The sequence below is a fragment of the Dunckerocampus dactyliophorus genome, chromosome 10 (assembly GCF_027744805.1).
Source record: "Dunckerocampus dactyliophorus isolate RoL2022-P2 chromosome 10, RoL_Ddac_1.1, whole genome shotgun sequence".
Taxonomy (NCBI): domain Eukaryota; kingdom Metazoa; phylum Chordata; class Actinopteri; order Syngnathiformes; family Syngnathidae; genus Dunckerocampus; species Dunckerocampus dactyliophorus.
Genome location: NC_072828.1, coordinates 2,610,655 through 2,625,760, shown reverse-complemented (window position 1 = coordinate 2,625,760; position 15,106 = coordinate 2,610,655). Strand labels below are relative to the sequence as shown.

At 42.4% G+C, this 15,106-nt stretch overlaps 1 protein-coding gene across 12 annotated transcripts in view; it reads right to left on the bottom strand.

Annotated features, from left to right (window-relative positions):
* arhgef18b (rho/rac guanine nucleotide exchange factor (GEF) 18b) overlaps positions 1-15,106 on the bottom strand; it is a 106,498-nt gene that overhangs the window by 72,330 nt on the left and 19,062 nt on the right. For 7 of the 12 annotated variants that reach the window (XM_054788729.1, XM_054788730.1, XM_054788731.1 and 4 more), the window contains 4 exons: positions 14,758-14,802; positions 12,518-12,586; positions 10,520-10,628; positions 7,480-7,657 (listed from right to left, as the gene is read on the bottom strand). In XM_054788729.1, coding sequence (XP_054644704.1) covers positions 7,480-7,657; positions 10,520-10,628; positions 12,518-12,586; positions 14,758-14,802 — 401 coding nt within the window. The remainder of the gene's footprint in view (positions 1-7,479; positions 7,658-10,519; positions 10,629-12,517; positions 12,587-14,757; positions 14,803-15,106) is intronic. The other 5 variants (XM_054788732.1, XM_054788733.1, XM_054788735.1 and 2 more) reach the window with 2 other exon arrangements.

Genomic DNA, 15,106 nt, shown 5'->3' with positions numbered 1-15,106 from the left:
GCAAAAACATAACCTCCTCGCTGCACTTGCAACAAGATGTTGTACGCTAATCGGAAAATGTACGTTCCGGGTCAAAAAAATGGTATTTTGCACACAAGCCAAAGACAATTACAGTAGAGCAAAATTAGAGCAAAGGCGTATGCAGAAATGACCAACATATAAGAGAAACTGCGTGAGAAGCGTTCCACGTGGTCTTTATTCGGGTCAGTAAGGTACATCTCACACAAACACTACCACAGAGTAATTATTATAATAATAGTATACTGTATATCTTATTAGATCCTGGTTCGTGTCAAAAAGAGGCATGTGAAATAAACCAGAGCAAGTTTGTTTAAGAAGCACACCTTTAAAAACAACCACACGTTGCATCCACATGCTGCCAGACTGCAGCATTTATGTTGTGTTCTTGCCTGTCAGTCAGACTGTTAGTAGGGATGCAACCTTTTTGTGGTAGATGATTCACTACGCATCGAGATACACGGGTGAAGATACGTTTAAAAAAAACAATATTTTCAAAACAGAACGGTTGGATACAGTCGACAAACGATACGATTCGATTCGATACAATTTGATGGGATCAGGTCTCTGCTTTTTGCAGATGATGTTGGCCTGCTGGCTTCATCGAGCCGTGACCTTCAACTCTCACTGGATCGGTTCGCAGCCGAGTGTGAAGCGACCGGTATGGGAATCGGCACCTCCAAGTCCGAGTCCATGGTTCTCGCCCGGAAAAGGGTGGCGTGCCACCTCCGGGTCGGGGATGAGATCCTGCCCCAAGTAGAGTTTAAGTACCTCGGGGTCTTGGGGCGTCTGCAGTGATGCGGACTCTGTGCGATGGCGAGCTGTTTCTATACTGTTTCTATGTTTTGCTGATGTGTTGAAAATCAGCAAAACCGCAGCCCAGGCTCTGTCTTGTTTAAGAGACGGACTGTCAAGTGGCTGCTAGTCTTGCGATACCGGGTGATTATGCCTCTGCAATCCTTTCATCGAAGGATTTGTGGCTGATTCTTATCCATCCAGGAAGCTGCTACCCATGCAGCTTGTCAAACCGGATATGTGCTCGCATCGGTTTATCCTCCACGACCCTAATTGTTAGTATTATTGTGAAGCGTGGAGTATTCCCACTCATGTCCCTGGTGGGTGTGTCCCTGTGGTTCCCCCCGCCCCCGAATTTGGTGTTTATTTTTAAATTTTCGAAATATTCAACTTTCTTCTTCAATAATCTTAATCATTTTTCTTCTCGTAATATTATGACTTTATTCCCATAATATTATAACTTTCCCCCTCACCTAATTTTCCAAAAATGACAACTTTATTTGGTTTGTTTCTCATAATATTAAATTGACAAATTCATTTTCTTCGTAATATTATTCATTTATTCTAGGAAAATGGAAGCTGTTTTTTTTTTTATTTTCCAGCTACTTCAAGTGTCTCTTGTAATTACGACTTTATTTACATCATATTTTGACTTTATTCTCATAACATTCTAACTTTTTCCTCAACCTAATTAAACTTTTTTTTTTAAATTTGTTGTTTAGTTTCTCCTAACTTTATTCATCCATTTTCTATGGGGCTTATCCTCACTCGGGTCGTGGGGGTATGCTGGAGCCTATCCCAGCTGACTTTGGGGAGAGGCGGGGTAGACCCTGGCCTGGTGGCCAGCCAATGGCAGGGCACATAAAGACAAACAACCATTCACACTCGCATTCATAGCTATGGACTATTTAGAGTCCCCAATGAACCTTTCTTTGGAATGTGGGAGGAAACCGGAGCACCCGGAGAAAACCCCCCCACACACACGGGGAGAACATGCAAACGCCACACAGATGCGCAGGCGGCGATTCAAACTCCTGAGTGTGTGGTCGACATGGTAACCACTCGGCCACCGTGCGGCCGTTTCTCATAATATTACAATTTTTAAAAACCAAAGTCTTTTTTCTTTAATATTTCAACTTTATGCTCCTAAAATCTTTTTGTTTTGCCTCATAATTTGAGGACGCTATTCTGGTCTTTTTCTTGTCTGCTCCTTTTTCTCGTTAGTTTACAACTTTTTTCTCTTAATATTTTGACTTTATTCTCCTAAAATGATCCACTTTTGTTGTTGTTTTTTTAAAATTTTCCAACTATTTCAACTTTCTCTCGTAATGATGACTTTATTTACATCATATTTTGACTTTATTCTCCTCACATTGTAACTTTTTCCGCAACCACATTTTCCCAAAAATTACAACTTTATTTGTTGTTTATTATCTCATAATATTACAACTTTTAAAAACCAATGTCTTTTTTCTTTAATATTTTAACTTTATGCTCCAAAAATGTTGTTATTTTTCCTCTTAATTTTACGACGCTATTCTTGTAAAAATACACCTTTTTCTCATTAGATTACAACTTTTTTTCTCTTCATATTTTGACTTTATTCTCCTAAAATGATCCACTGGTGTTTTTTGTAATTTTCCAACTATTTCAGCTTTCTGTCGCAATGATGACTTTATTTACATCATATTTCTCTGTGTTCTCATAACATTACAACTTTTTCCACAACCTAGTTTTCCAAAAATGACAACTTTATTTGTTGTTTAGTTTCTCATAATATTACAACTTAAATAAAAATCTTGTTTCTTTAATATTTCAAATTGATGCTAATAAAATTTCCTCATAATTTTTTAAGAACGCTATTCTTGTAAAATTACAACTTTTTCTCATTAGATTACAACTTTTTTCTCTTTATATTTGGACTTTCTTCTTGTAAAATTACTTCAGATTTTTTCATTTTTGCTGTTTATTAGTTTTCTTGTTAAATTATATTTTATTTGACTATATTATATTTTATAATGTGCTGCTGGCCAATAAAAATGCAGCAACGGGTTGCAAATGGCCCCCGGGCTGCACTTTGGACACCCCTGATCTAGGAGGTCATAAACAGGGTTGTGTGTGACTTCCTCTTCCTGTTATTGAAACAGCCTCGGAGGGCGTGGCTAGAATATAATCATTGTTCATTGGCCCTAGGTGGAGTAATGATTGAGGCCCATGAACTCTGCCTCGCAACAAGCAAGCAGACAAATAAAAGTGATTAACCAGGGAAAACATTTGTGTTGATGGCTGTAGCTACGTAACGGCAACAAAACATCACGGAGCAGACACACCCACTATTCCTTTCTCTCATTGGCCATCGCATCTTATCAGCGGAAAAAGCAATCAGCGCGTGGTGCTGAAAGGTCCTGCACAGATGCGCGTGCTGCAGTTGCTTCCACACAAAGCAGGCCTGCTTCAGCTCATCCGACACCCCCAAGAAATGTGAGGACTCCAACAAGCTGGAAGCAGAAAGCTAAGCTAAGCGTGCTGCGTGTCGGCGTAAACAAATGTCAGGAGGATGGTGCTGATGGATGGGACGCCCCGCCCAAACAGCAGGAAGACTTGTGCAAGACTGTACATGGACCCAAAGCAGGGAAACAAAATGCAGATGCATTCTTGGAAATATGGGAGGAAAGACAGGAAACAGAAATAAGAAGGAAAGCCATGAGTATCATGAGTATGACATGGGGTGAATTATCTTATTATGTTGTTATGCCCGCCATTGGCTGGCCACCGGTCCAGGGTGTACCCCGCCCCTTGCCCAAAGTCAGCTGGGATAGGCTCCAGCATGCCTGCGACCTTAGCGAGGATAAGCGGTGTAGAACACGGATGGATGGATGTTTGATGGCTTTGCTTCATGTCATGAACTCCACTACAGAAATCAGTGTTTTCTACACCTCCGCTTCTTAAACTATTATTTCATGATGAAATGGAAAATGTGACCATTGCTGAAACCTTTTGAATATGTTGCATTGACTTCGGCTGCATTGTCTTTTGCGTAATCATTTTCAATTCTTGTATATGGGTCATGTTTGATAGCAAATGCTAACTGGACGCAATGCATGACCTGTGTCTCATAATGAACGTTACGTAGCTAATTTGACAGATATGTTGCCAGTGCTCAGGTTACACAACTATTGAGGAATTATGTGGAATTATCTTTACTGCCATATTGAATATAATTCTTTGATTACCTGTAAACTTTGAAAATGTGAAATACTCATCATGAATATTTACAGTAGTATTTCGAAGTCGATGTTCTATACAGTACAGTACAGTATGTTTTATAGAAAGAGGTAGATCATTTTGACTTGTAACCTGCAAGTGCGTGCACCCCTGATATACACGTATAATACATAAATACATACTCATATTTGTTTGAATAAATAGAGTAAATATATATATTTTCTATATTTATAGGTGGAGGTGGATATTTGGGACTTGGTCATTTTAAAAGTAGCTGGCAGGCTGAAAAAGTGTGAGCACCCCTGGTGTAGCACGTTAAAGGTTTATAGGTTAGATTTTATACGCCGTAATTTAAGCCGCTACTTTTCTCTTGAACTTCGAACCCTGCAGCTTACACAGCGGTGCGGCTAATCCATGTCTATGTTCTAATGTCATGGCATCTCCTATACTTCAGAGCTACTACTAATCATTTAAATACTTTGCTGCTCACGAGTCAGTGAGTCCCACTACGAGTTTAAAATAAAAAACAACTATTTTAACTTCTTGGCTGAGAAGCCATTGACCAATGAACTGCTCTGCTTGTAATAATAATAAAATAGTTGTGTTTTTTTTATTTTAAACTGTATTGGTACTTGTCTTGTATATTTCTTGGCTACCTTTAGAGTGTTAAGTTGCTGTGTGATGATGTTCGCCTTCTATCTAAGATGACACCATGAGTCAGACTGTTATATTGGGTAATAACCTCCTGCGATATATGCGGGGTTGATAATGTCGTGAGTGTTTTCATAGCTCCTGACTGGCTCCTGTCAAACAAAAAGCAGCCCGGTCCTCACGCACACGTGCAGGCCACAATTTTTTTATGAAGTGGACACGTGCGGTTTATAATCCGATGTGGTTTCTATATATACAAATCTGATTTTCTCTCTAAATTTGTGGTCTCAAACTTGTGGCCCGTGGGCCATTGGCGGCCCGCCAAGTCACATTTTGCAGCCTGCGACTTCACATCAAAGACTACTGTCAATGCGGGCAAGGTCTAAGTTAAGCCAATGATACTCCTGGTGTGCAAGCATAAGACACCACTGAACTAAGAGTGAGTATGTCAGATGGAGAAATGAACAGGGGGGGTCACTAGCCAGAACACTACCTATAATCACAGTGCCAACACACACAAGAAAACAGCACAACACAACAAATACGGCAGTTAAAATGGAAAGTGTGGAGTCATTTTGGCTTTTATAGCGTGGACGAGACAACGCTGGATCAGAACTTTGCAGTATGGAAGACGTGTCTGATGAAAATCCAACAAACAACAGGCATGAACAGCCGCCTCGTTCGTTACCATGCTCGTGGAGAAAACTGTACCTAGTAAGAAAAAGGCTCATTTTTCTATTCAAATGCAAAATGTTGTCCAATCACGAGACGTGTGTTTAGTTGACGTTTTACATTGTCGTGCTGTTCAACGTTTTCTGGTCATTCTCTGTCGCTTTCTGGTGAATACTGTACGTCACTACTACACTAAATATTTGCTTTTCTTACGCTTCTACTTTATAGCGTTGATTTGCTTGAGATACATGAGATGTTGTATCATGTTTACACTTGTCTCTCTCTTTTTGCAGCATTGCTGCTTGCATTCTGGTTCAAATATGCTGCAAAAATTCCACCTATTTTCTGTACCGCTTATCCTCATTGGGTCACCGGTAAACTGGAGCCTATCCCAGCTGCATACGGCAAAATAGACACGATGAAACAATTGATTTATTTGGTTCACCCTATCACCGTATCATGATATTATCGTTATCTGCTACCTGTTACCTGCTGCACAGATCACTGCTACACCTGGAGGACAGCGGGAGCGCTGTGAGGGTCATGTTTTTTGACTTCTCCAGTGCCTTTAACACCATCCAGCCGTCACTACTCAGAGTGAAGATGGAGAGTGTGGGAGTAGACCAACACCGGACTGCATGGGTTATAGACTACCTCACCAACAGACCACAGAATGTGAGGCTCCGTCACTGTGTGTCTGACATGGTACTCTGCAGCACAGGTGCCCCTCAGGGTACGGTGCTCTCCCCTTTCCTCTTCACCCTCTACACCTCGGACTTCACACACAACTCCACACAGTGTCACATCCAGAAGTTCTCCGATGACACAGCCATTGTGGGTTGTGTTTCAGAGGGCAATGATCAGGAATACAGGACGGTCATCAGGGACTTTGTCAGCTGGAGTGAGCTTAACCAGCTACAACTCAACACCAGCAAGACAAAGGAGATGATCATTAACTTCCAGAGGAAAACATCTCACTTCACACCGGTGAACATCCAGGGAGCGGACATAGAGTTGGTAGACAGCTACAAATTCCTGGGTGTTCACCTTAACAACAAGCTGGACTGGTCCGTCAACACCCACACCCTCTACAAGAAGAGCCAGAGTCGCCTCCACCTGCTGAGGAGACTGAGGTCCTTTGGTGTGTGCAGGACTCTTTTACGGACCTTTTATGACTCTGTGGTGGCCTCAGCCATCTTCTATGCTGTGGGCTGCTGGAGAGGGGGCAGCACGGACAGGGACAGGAGCAGGATCAATAGACTGATCAGGCGAGCTAGCTCTGTCCTGGACGGTCCTCTGGACTCCGTGGAGGAAGTGGGGGAGAGAAGGATGTTGGCTAAGCTGACATCCATCATGGACAACACCTCTCACCCGCTACATGACACTGTGGGTTCCCTGAGCAGCTCCTTCAGCAGCAGACTGTTACACCCACGGTGTAAGAAGGAGAGGTTCCGCAGGTCCTTCATACCGACCGCTGTCAGGCTCTACAACACCTGCACCACCTGAACCATGTTGTAGTCACTATGTATTCTTTACTTGCGTATCTTGCTTGCTGCTGTAACAAGTGAATTTCCTTGCTGTGGGATTAATAAAGTACAATACAATACAATTATTGCGAGCTATGTATGGCGTATCGCATCGTGAGGTGTCCTGAGATTCCCAGCCCTACTCCCAGCACTTGATGGGGCCCAGCCTCACCCAGACTCTACCTCCAGCGGCCCCCAGGTAAACCCCTGCTCTAAATTTAGTGGGTGCGTATTATACACCGGAAATGACAGTATATGTTCTATGTTTTATAGTGAGCGAAAGATCATGTTGACATGTAACTTGCATGCTGAAAAACTGCGTGCACCACTGATATACATACATTGTGTAATGAAGTGATAAATAGGTGATCGATCAAACCTTATTATATAGAATAGTGTCAATTATTATCTTTGTGAAGGCACTAGCTCTTATATTGTATCTCAGTTTATTGCGTGGTGTGCCTAATGTCGTGGCCAGTGTGTGAGTCTCGTTCAGTGAGCAGCTGTGTAAGCAGCGGCGTGCTGGGAAAAAGCCAAAGGTTTGCACGTGAGCGGGTGCACCTGCGCTGGTGCGTCTTGCGGTGTTACTCACTCATGCATTGCAGGCTGTGCTTTTTCTGCAGAGTCTTGCCGCACAGCGAGCAGGTGGCATGGCTGGAAAAAGTGCCCAGCGCTAAAAAATGGCCATTGCTGTGGCTGCCCTCCGTCCCCGTGGCCTCCCTGTCCTTCTCTTTGCCCCTTAGTGGGTGCTCTTTGTCTCGGGTCTTACCCTGCAGGGGCACAGAAGCAAACATGGAGGCAGGTTAGTAGTGCTGTTACAAGTGTGTCAACAGGCAGGATGTGGGACAGGGTCGGTGTGAGGAGATTACAGGTGCAGCAACATGTGCCCCCAGTTCACTGTTTACACTAGAACAAGGGTGTTCAAAGTCCGGGCCGGGGGCCATTAGCAGGATGCAGCAAAAGGGCCACATTGAAGAATACTTCCTCCTATCAGCTGCAATATTTCTTTTGTCACCCATAACACTAAGGGTGCAGTGTGTGCTCATAAACACATTATAAGGGGACTCAGTGTGACTGTAGCTTGTCATTCCAACTCCAAACACTAGATGGCATTGTAAAGCTGCTTCTTAACTCATTCAGTCCCAGCCTTTTTTCAAAAGACAACCCCTTCAGTAGCGGCCATTTTAGACCATTTTGACTGATCTTCCAAGGCGCACAGAATATTGTGTTGTATGGTTATATAAACATGGAACCTACCAAAAGAAACATTACACTCCCGTCTTCCATCAGAAAAAAAGTTTGTTTCTACCTTTTCCCGTTGTTTAGTAATCAGCAGTAGAGCATAGGTAAAATATCAGTTCCCAACAAGAAAAGAGAGAAAAACAGATTTTTGTTAAAAAAGATACATTGGTCACACTTTACAATAAGGTACACAAATATACAGTAGTTACTGAGGGAATAACGAAGAACTAATGACTAAGGCACATACATTTAGACTAGTTACTGAGGAACTAATGAAGAACTACGTCTGTGTAGGCTCCCAGTCGTACAGGAGTTGTCCATCGAGGGAAAGGCTTCTTCAGACGTCATCTGTACTTCTGTGAAGAAGGTGTCGGACGTTTCGCTCCTCATCCGAAGAGCTTCGTCAGCGAACTAATAAGTGCTGGTAGCCTAGGCCTTAAATACAGTAAGAGTGGGCGGAATTGGTGTGCCAACACCCTACTCCTTAGGAGGGTGTTGGCACACCTCATCTTCGGATGAGGAGCGAAACATCCGACACCTTCTTTACAGAAGTACAGATGACGTCTCAAGAAGCCTTTTCCTTAATGAAGAACTAGTGAGGAACTAACGAGTAGTAGAGTTACTGAGTAACTAATGAAGTACTAATGAGTAACTAATGAGTAGTGGTTAGGGTGAGGTAGGTTGTTTCCTCATTAACTACTGTAATTTTGTGTATGTTACATATACATATTATGTTACATATACAAGTACATTTCAAGCATAACTTTCACTTTGACACATTTTTTTTGCTTTTGTGACAGCTCAAATATCTAAACAACTACACCACAACATACCAACATCCCACTAATCTATACCACAACATAAACAACACAAAAAAGGGTTGTTTTACATCAAAATAACACTTTATTTGCAAATATAACACCATGAACTATTTACAGTTTTCACATTTGGAACTAAACCGTGTGTGTGCATGCAAACACAACTGTAGCGTTTGCATGCGTTAAAATGTCTCTACAATGTGTAACCTTCTGCACGCTACACTCCTCCACGCTCTCTCACTTCTTCCGTGCTAATACCGGCGGTGTAGACAGACGAGAGAGGGAAGAGAGACACTCAACTTCCCACAATGCAATTCTTCTTAAAGGGCCAGGCTCGGCCTGTAACAGTGTTCATACGCTGTAATAACATTTTTTTTAAAAGCACTTAAAAAAGTCTGCGAAACAGCGAATCCTCGAAAGGTGAACCACGATAGAGTGAGGGAACACTGTATACGTTTTTATAAATCCAAACTCCTGATCCCAACAACGTATTTATACATCTTTCACGTTTTTTTGCGCGAGAAGCAAAAAGAGGTGATGACGCAAGTCTCCACTAATGCATTTCACTTCAGAGCAATTTTACGCCATAAAAACGGCCACAAGGTGGCAGAGGTGCATTTGATACGAGCTCGGATGTTACGAACTGTGGAGCTGTCGAGTGCTTGACCCCCAGTATGCAGAGACAGACGGTGGTGGTGGAAAATAAAAATACTTTAATAAAGCAGGTGCAAGAAAAACAACAGAAAGCGACACAGGAAAACGGCTCTGTGAAAAACATGCACGGAAGATATGGTCATGGTATGCAGGAGCGACAGGTCAAGGAACCGTCTCGGTGACAGCACAGTTGAAGCACACAAAGGCAATGAACCAGCGCCGTACCGACGACGACGCTGGGCTTTAAGCTCTACTAATTGAGATTGTGGCCAGCTGTGCACAATACCCCTGGGGTGAAGCGGCTGCACCCAACCCCCAGCAGGAAGTGCAGCACACCAAAATAAGAGCAGGACAGGAAGTGCTCACTCCTGTCCTGCGGAGCATGACATCGGATCATGTGAAGGGAAAAATCGCACATGACAGCAAGAAGGAAGTGAGAGAGTGCGGAGGAGTGTAGTGTGCTGAAGGTTACATTTTAACGCGTGCACACGCATTCACACACATAGTTCACACTGAAATATGAAAACTGTAAATAGTTCATGGTGTTCTATTTGTAAATAAACAAGCTTTTTTTGTGGTATAGTTGCTTAGATATTTGAGCTGTCACAAAAGCAAAAAAAATTGTGTCAAAGTGCAAGTTATGCTTGAGATGTATCTTTCTGTTTTTCTCCTTTTTTTAGTCGGGAACTGATGTTTTCCTGAAACGTACATATGTTCTACAGTACTGCTGATTACTAACAAACGGAAAAAGGTAGGAACAAACTACCTCAAGGAGACTAACATGAAAGCATGTATCGCTCTTCTCAACGAGCAGCGGGTCCTGATGGACTGCGTTAATACTTGACCAAACAGCAAACAGGCTAGAGTTCGTGTGTGTGAACGCACCCTAAGCTGTTTTTGGCCGATGGATGCATTTACCTTATCTTTGTTGAAGGATCCAGTCATCCTGTTCCTCAACGAGCTGAGGGTCCTCTTCACCTTGGTACCCTTTTCCACCTTCTCAGTTCGATCATCCTCTTCCTCATTTCTGCCGGACCATTTCCAGTTCATTGAGGGGAAAAAAAAACAAACTGTATGAACAATTTTGCCTTTACAAAAAAAATAGAATACCACTCAGTGGTGTGAATAGTCCAAACGATCCTAATACAGTATAAGTAATAGCAATACAGTTGTCCCTCGTTTACAGCGGTTAACTGGTTCCAGCCCCGACCGCGATTAACGAATTTTCACGATATAGGATTCAGTGTTAATAAATGCAATATTTTTGAAGTATTACTGAATATTTAAGAAGTCACAAACTTACCACTTCCACACGGAATAGGAGGCGAACCCTTTTCACTGTGCATCCATGTCTGGCAACATGGAGTGCTCGGCAGGGTAATGTAATAAGGACGGATGTCCCATCCATGTAACGTTACTGCTGCCAGAATACTACATATCACTTGCATTTCAATATGTTTCGACTAAAAACAGACCATAGTCTACCACAAATCAGCAATCGCTAATTCATACATTTTTTTTTTAAATTGCGATATAGCGAAGGACGACTGTGTACATATATAATAACGTATACAGCGGAACCTGGGTTAGCACACGCCACGATCAGCGTGTTTGTCGATTAAAGTGAAAAAAATATGTACAATGTGACACGCGTCTTGTCGTGTTATTAATACACTGCATGAGTCCAGCTGTGTTCTTAATGTATTCTTATCACAAAACGTCCTTGTTAGCATCCTATTAGCTTGCTAATACAGCTCTGTCTATGATGTCATCAGCGGTTGACTCTGTAGCTCTTTGCTAACTAACACAGTTATGCCACAAACGCTAACACAAAACAATTATAGTTTTACATGTCGAAAGCTTTTGTAAATGCATTTAAATAATGAATGAAAGGGATAAATGAACACTTAAGCTTACTTTTACCTTCATAGAAGACGTGATTGTTGCCATAGACGCGATGTGGCAGCGAGGTCAACATGGACAACACCTTTGTTAGGTTTGTTTCATGTTGGTGTTGTCACCTTTTGACCTGTGTGCTTCTTTGTAGATCCCTTCACTCCCTGAGTGGGCGGCGCCACGAGGCACACCTGTAGCCACTTGGTCATCAAGGGCTCTTAAGCCACATGACTGCAGGAGGAGGACGTGGGATTGTACTACTGGTTTGCATGCTGCCTGTGAAACACCAGTTTGTTTGCTCCTGTGCTCTTTGCCGTAAGATTGCTGTGTTCTTTCAAAGTCTGTTCCACGTGCTCCTTGCCTCCTGTGACGCCGTCTGCTCATCAGTGAGTTGTTTCCTTTTTCCACGGTGCCTTTTTGTTTTACTACCTTAGTTGCACCGTTCTACCTCAGTTTGGACTCGGAAGTTTTTGCTATTTGTTTGTTACTTGGTTACTGTTCAACTAAATTAAAGATATTATTTTTACCTGGATTGTGTCTGGCTCTGCATATTGGGATCTCTGCCTGACTGCACGTAACAACCTTCTTGTGTTTCTCACCTTATTTATCAAAATTCTGCCACTTGCAACGTTCTTTGGCTCCATTTCGACTTATTTTGCAGCCGTGATCATTAAGAAAAGGAGAGACTTGAGGCGAGAAACACTACTGAAGCCAAGAAATAACTCATGGCAAAACAGGAAGGTGGTGTCGGTGTTGATCTCGCTGCCACATGGTGTCTTTGGCAACAATCGCGTGTTCAATAAAGGTAAACGTAACCTTAAATGTTCATTTGTCCCAGGGGTGTCCATCCATTTTCCACTGAGGACCGCATACTGAAAAATCCAAAGATGCAGGAGGCCACTGTAATACCAACCCTACATAAAAAATACTATCAATAAGGGAACAGAGAGCAAGTTGTCGAGTATCTAGTGGCATATCCTCATGAAAGACTAAAGGAAGAGCAGGAAGAAATGAACTTACTCATTCGAGAGGAACTCGTACCATGTGACATTTTCTTTGTCATAGGTTTTGTGGGTCCTCTGCTTGGCTCTGTGGAAGACAGATTCATCTTTCACTGCCTCCAAAACACACGCATGCTTGTTGGAGAAGTGTCGCGTCATGATGGTGTAACGTGGACCACCGCATATTTGCAGATTTCTTATCAAAGACATTATTTTTAATTTGTGGCAAAACCCTCCCATTCATTCATGCTTTGTATCTCCAAAAATAGGCCATTTTTTTCACAGAAACACCATCTCGTTACGCTAAGTGGGTAATGATGTACAAATACGTGATAATGACGCATAAGGTAGTGACAGGAGGTGGAAGCACAGTTGTTGCAGTACCCTGACGACCAGGCTAAAGGCTAGACTGTTACTCCGATTCCCTCTGTTCTATTCATCATCTTTGAAACTGGAGTCTTTGTCAACCTGTGAGTCAGTGACATTTCATTGCCCCAGTTAGTGAAATTCTAGTCTTCCTCGAGCTCCTGTGAGTCAGTAAAATTGGAATCTTCATCAACCCACGAGTCAGAGAAACTCGAGTCTTTGTGCAGCACCCGTGAGTCAGTGAAACTTGAGGTTTTGTCAACCCATGAGTGAGTGAAACTAGAGTCTTCATCAGCACGCGAATCAGTGTAACTCAAGTCTTCATCAACCGGTGAGTCAGTGAACCTCGAGTCTTCATCAGCACGCGAATCAGTGTAACTCGAGTCTTCATTAGCTCGCGAATCAGTGTAACTTGAGTCTTCATCAACCTGCAAAAGGTTTGCCAGAGACTGCCGTGGCATCACACCAGTTGCTCGGAGCATGTGCCCGAATCCAGTGCACCTTGCTGGGCCACGCCAGGTGGCTCCTCCTGCTCTATTCTCTGGTTGTCCTGGAAGTAGTGATGCGGTAGCAGTAGTGTCATATTTGATTGGGACAAATCAAGAGGTACAGTTGGTCAAATACTAATTTGTTCCGGTCCTTCTTATCTCCAGGTGTGCACAAACTACAGTTAATTTCGGTACCACATTGGTCTGAGAAGCAGAAAGTTATCAGTACAGTTTTTTTTTAAAAAGATTCATTAGTGGTGAGTAGCTAAACACAGCAACTTAAAGATGCATTTAATAAGAGCGTGAGGCATATTATAGGGCTTAGAACAGGGCTGCTTCACTGCCGGTTCATTTCAAAACGTGGGCAGCAGGTTCCTGAAAACAGCGGCGTGCTCTTGTCATACATAGAGGGTCTTTGACTAGCTTTTTTTTTTTTTTTGCAGTAGATCCTAACAACAGCAGAACAGTCCTGTCGTATGTACAAGAGGATGTTTGACCACACCTGTCAACCCACCCGTTTTCCCCGGGAAACTCACGTATTTTGCCCTTTTTCCCCTCGCTCTCCCTTTTAGAAGGTTTCTTGTAAAATGTCCAGTTTTCTTTACATTCATCCAAAAAGAAAAAAGAAAAAGATTTATACTTCTTTTCAAATGCAAATGTTTGACTAGCATTTCTGCAGTAGACCCACAGCCCCCGAGGCCCGTCGTTGGCCACAAACATCATATACATGCACAAACTATTCCAAAACTGATATTGATATAAAATTTGATGTAGTTATTTACAAATGTATTTTTTTAGCTTCCAGTGGCCCCATTCGGCCCTCCCCACAGACTGGTACCGTGCTGCTTGATGAGGACCCCTGATATAGATGATCTTTGATTAGTGTTAACTGTTTTATACTTGACTGTATTGCTTTATTCATGGCTTAGCCATTTGGTCAAGTCTTACCCTTGCATTGAAGATACAGTATATATTCAAATACAAGTCTTGAGCAAAATGAAAATGTGACCCTTGGAACAAGTTAGTTTGAACAGCCCTGACTTACAGAGTCAAAAACAGGCATTTTTATGGGCGTGTCCTTTAGTCGTGGTGTCGTGCAACAATAATAAAATAAAAACAAACCAAAATTAAAGAAATGCAACAGAATTTGGATGTGCATAGCAGAACTGAAGGCAAACTGAGTACATGTAACAATAAACGTGATGTACAATATGAGTGACTTATGCAGTGTTCCCTTCAAGAGCAATGTGATTTGGTGTCAGAAGGATGGATACACAGTCTGCAAAGACATGCACACACACACACACACACACACAGTGACATGGTGGCACACAGTGCTTGGGCACACACTGCTCCTTGCATGTGTGGGGTGGCGTTTGAGCAGCACGTTGTTTACTTTACTTACCCATGGTACAACTTTAGCTCCTGCAGAACTTTCTGTACCATCAGCCTAAGACAAACAAGACACTGAAGCTGAGTAGATATGGGGGTTGGAGGGTGGGGGTGGGGGCACTTGTCAACACAATCTGGCAAACATAGCGCACATACTGTACAGGTATGGTGGTGTGAAGAAGTGTTTTCCCCCTTCCTTATTTCTTATTTTTTAGCATCTTTGTCACACTTAAATGTTTCAGATCATCAAACAAATGTAAATATTAGTCAATGACAACACAACTCAACACAAAATGCACTTTTTAAATGAAACTTTTTATGATTAAGGGAGGGAAAAAAATCCAAACTTGCAGCAACAACTG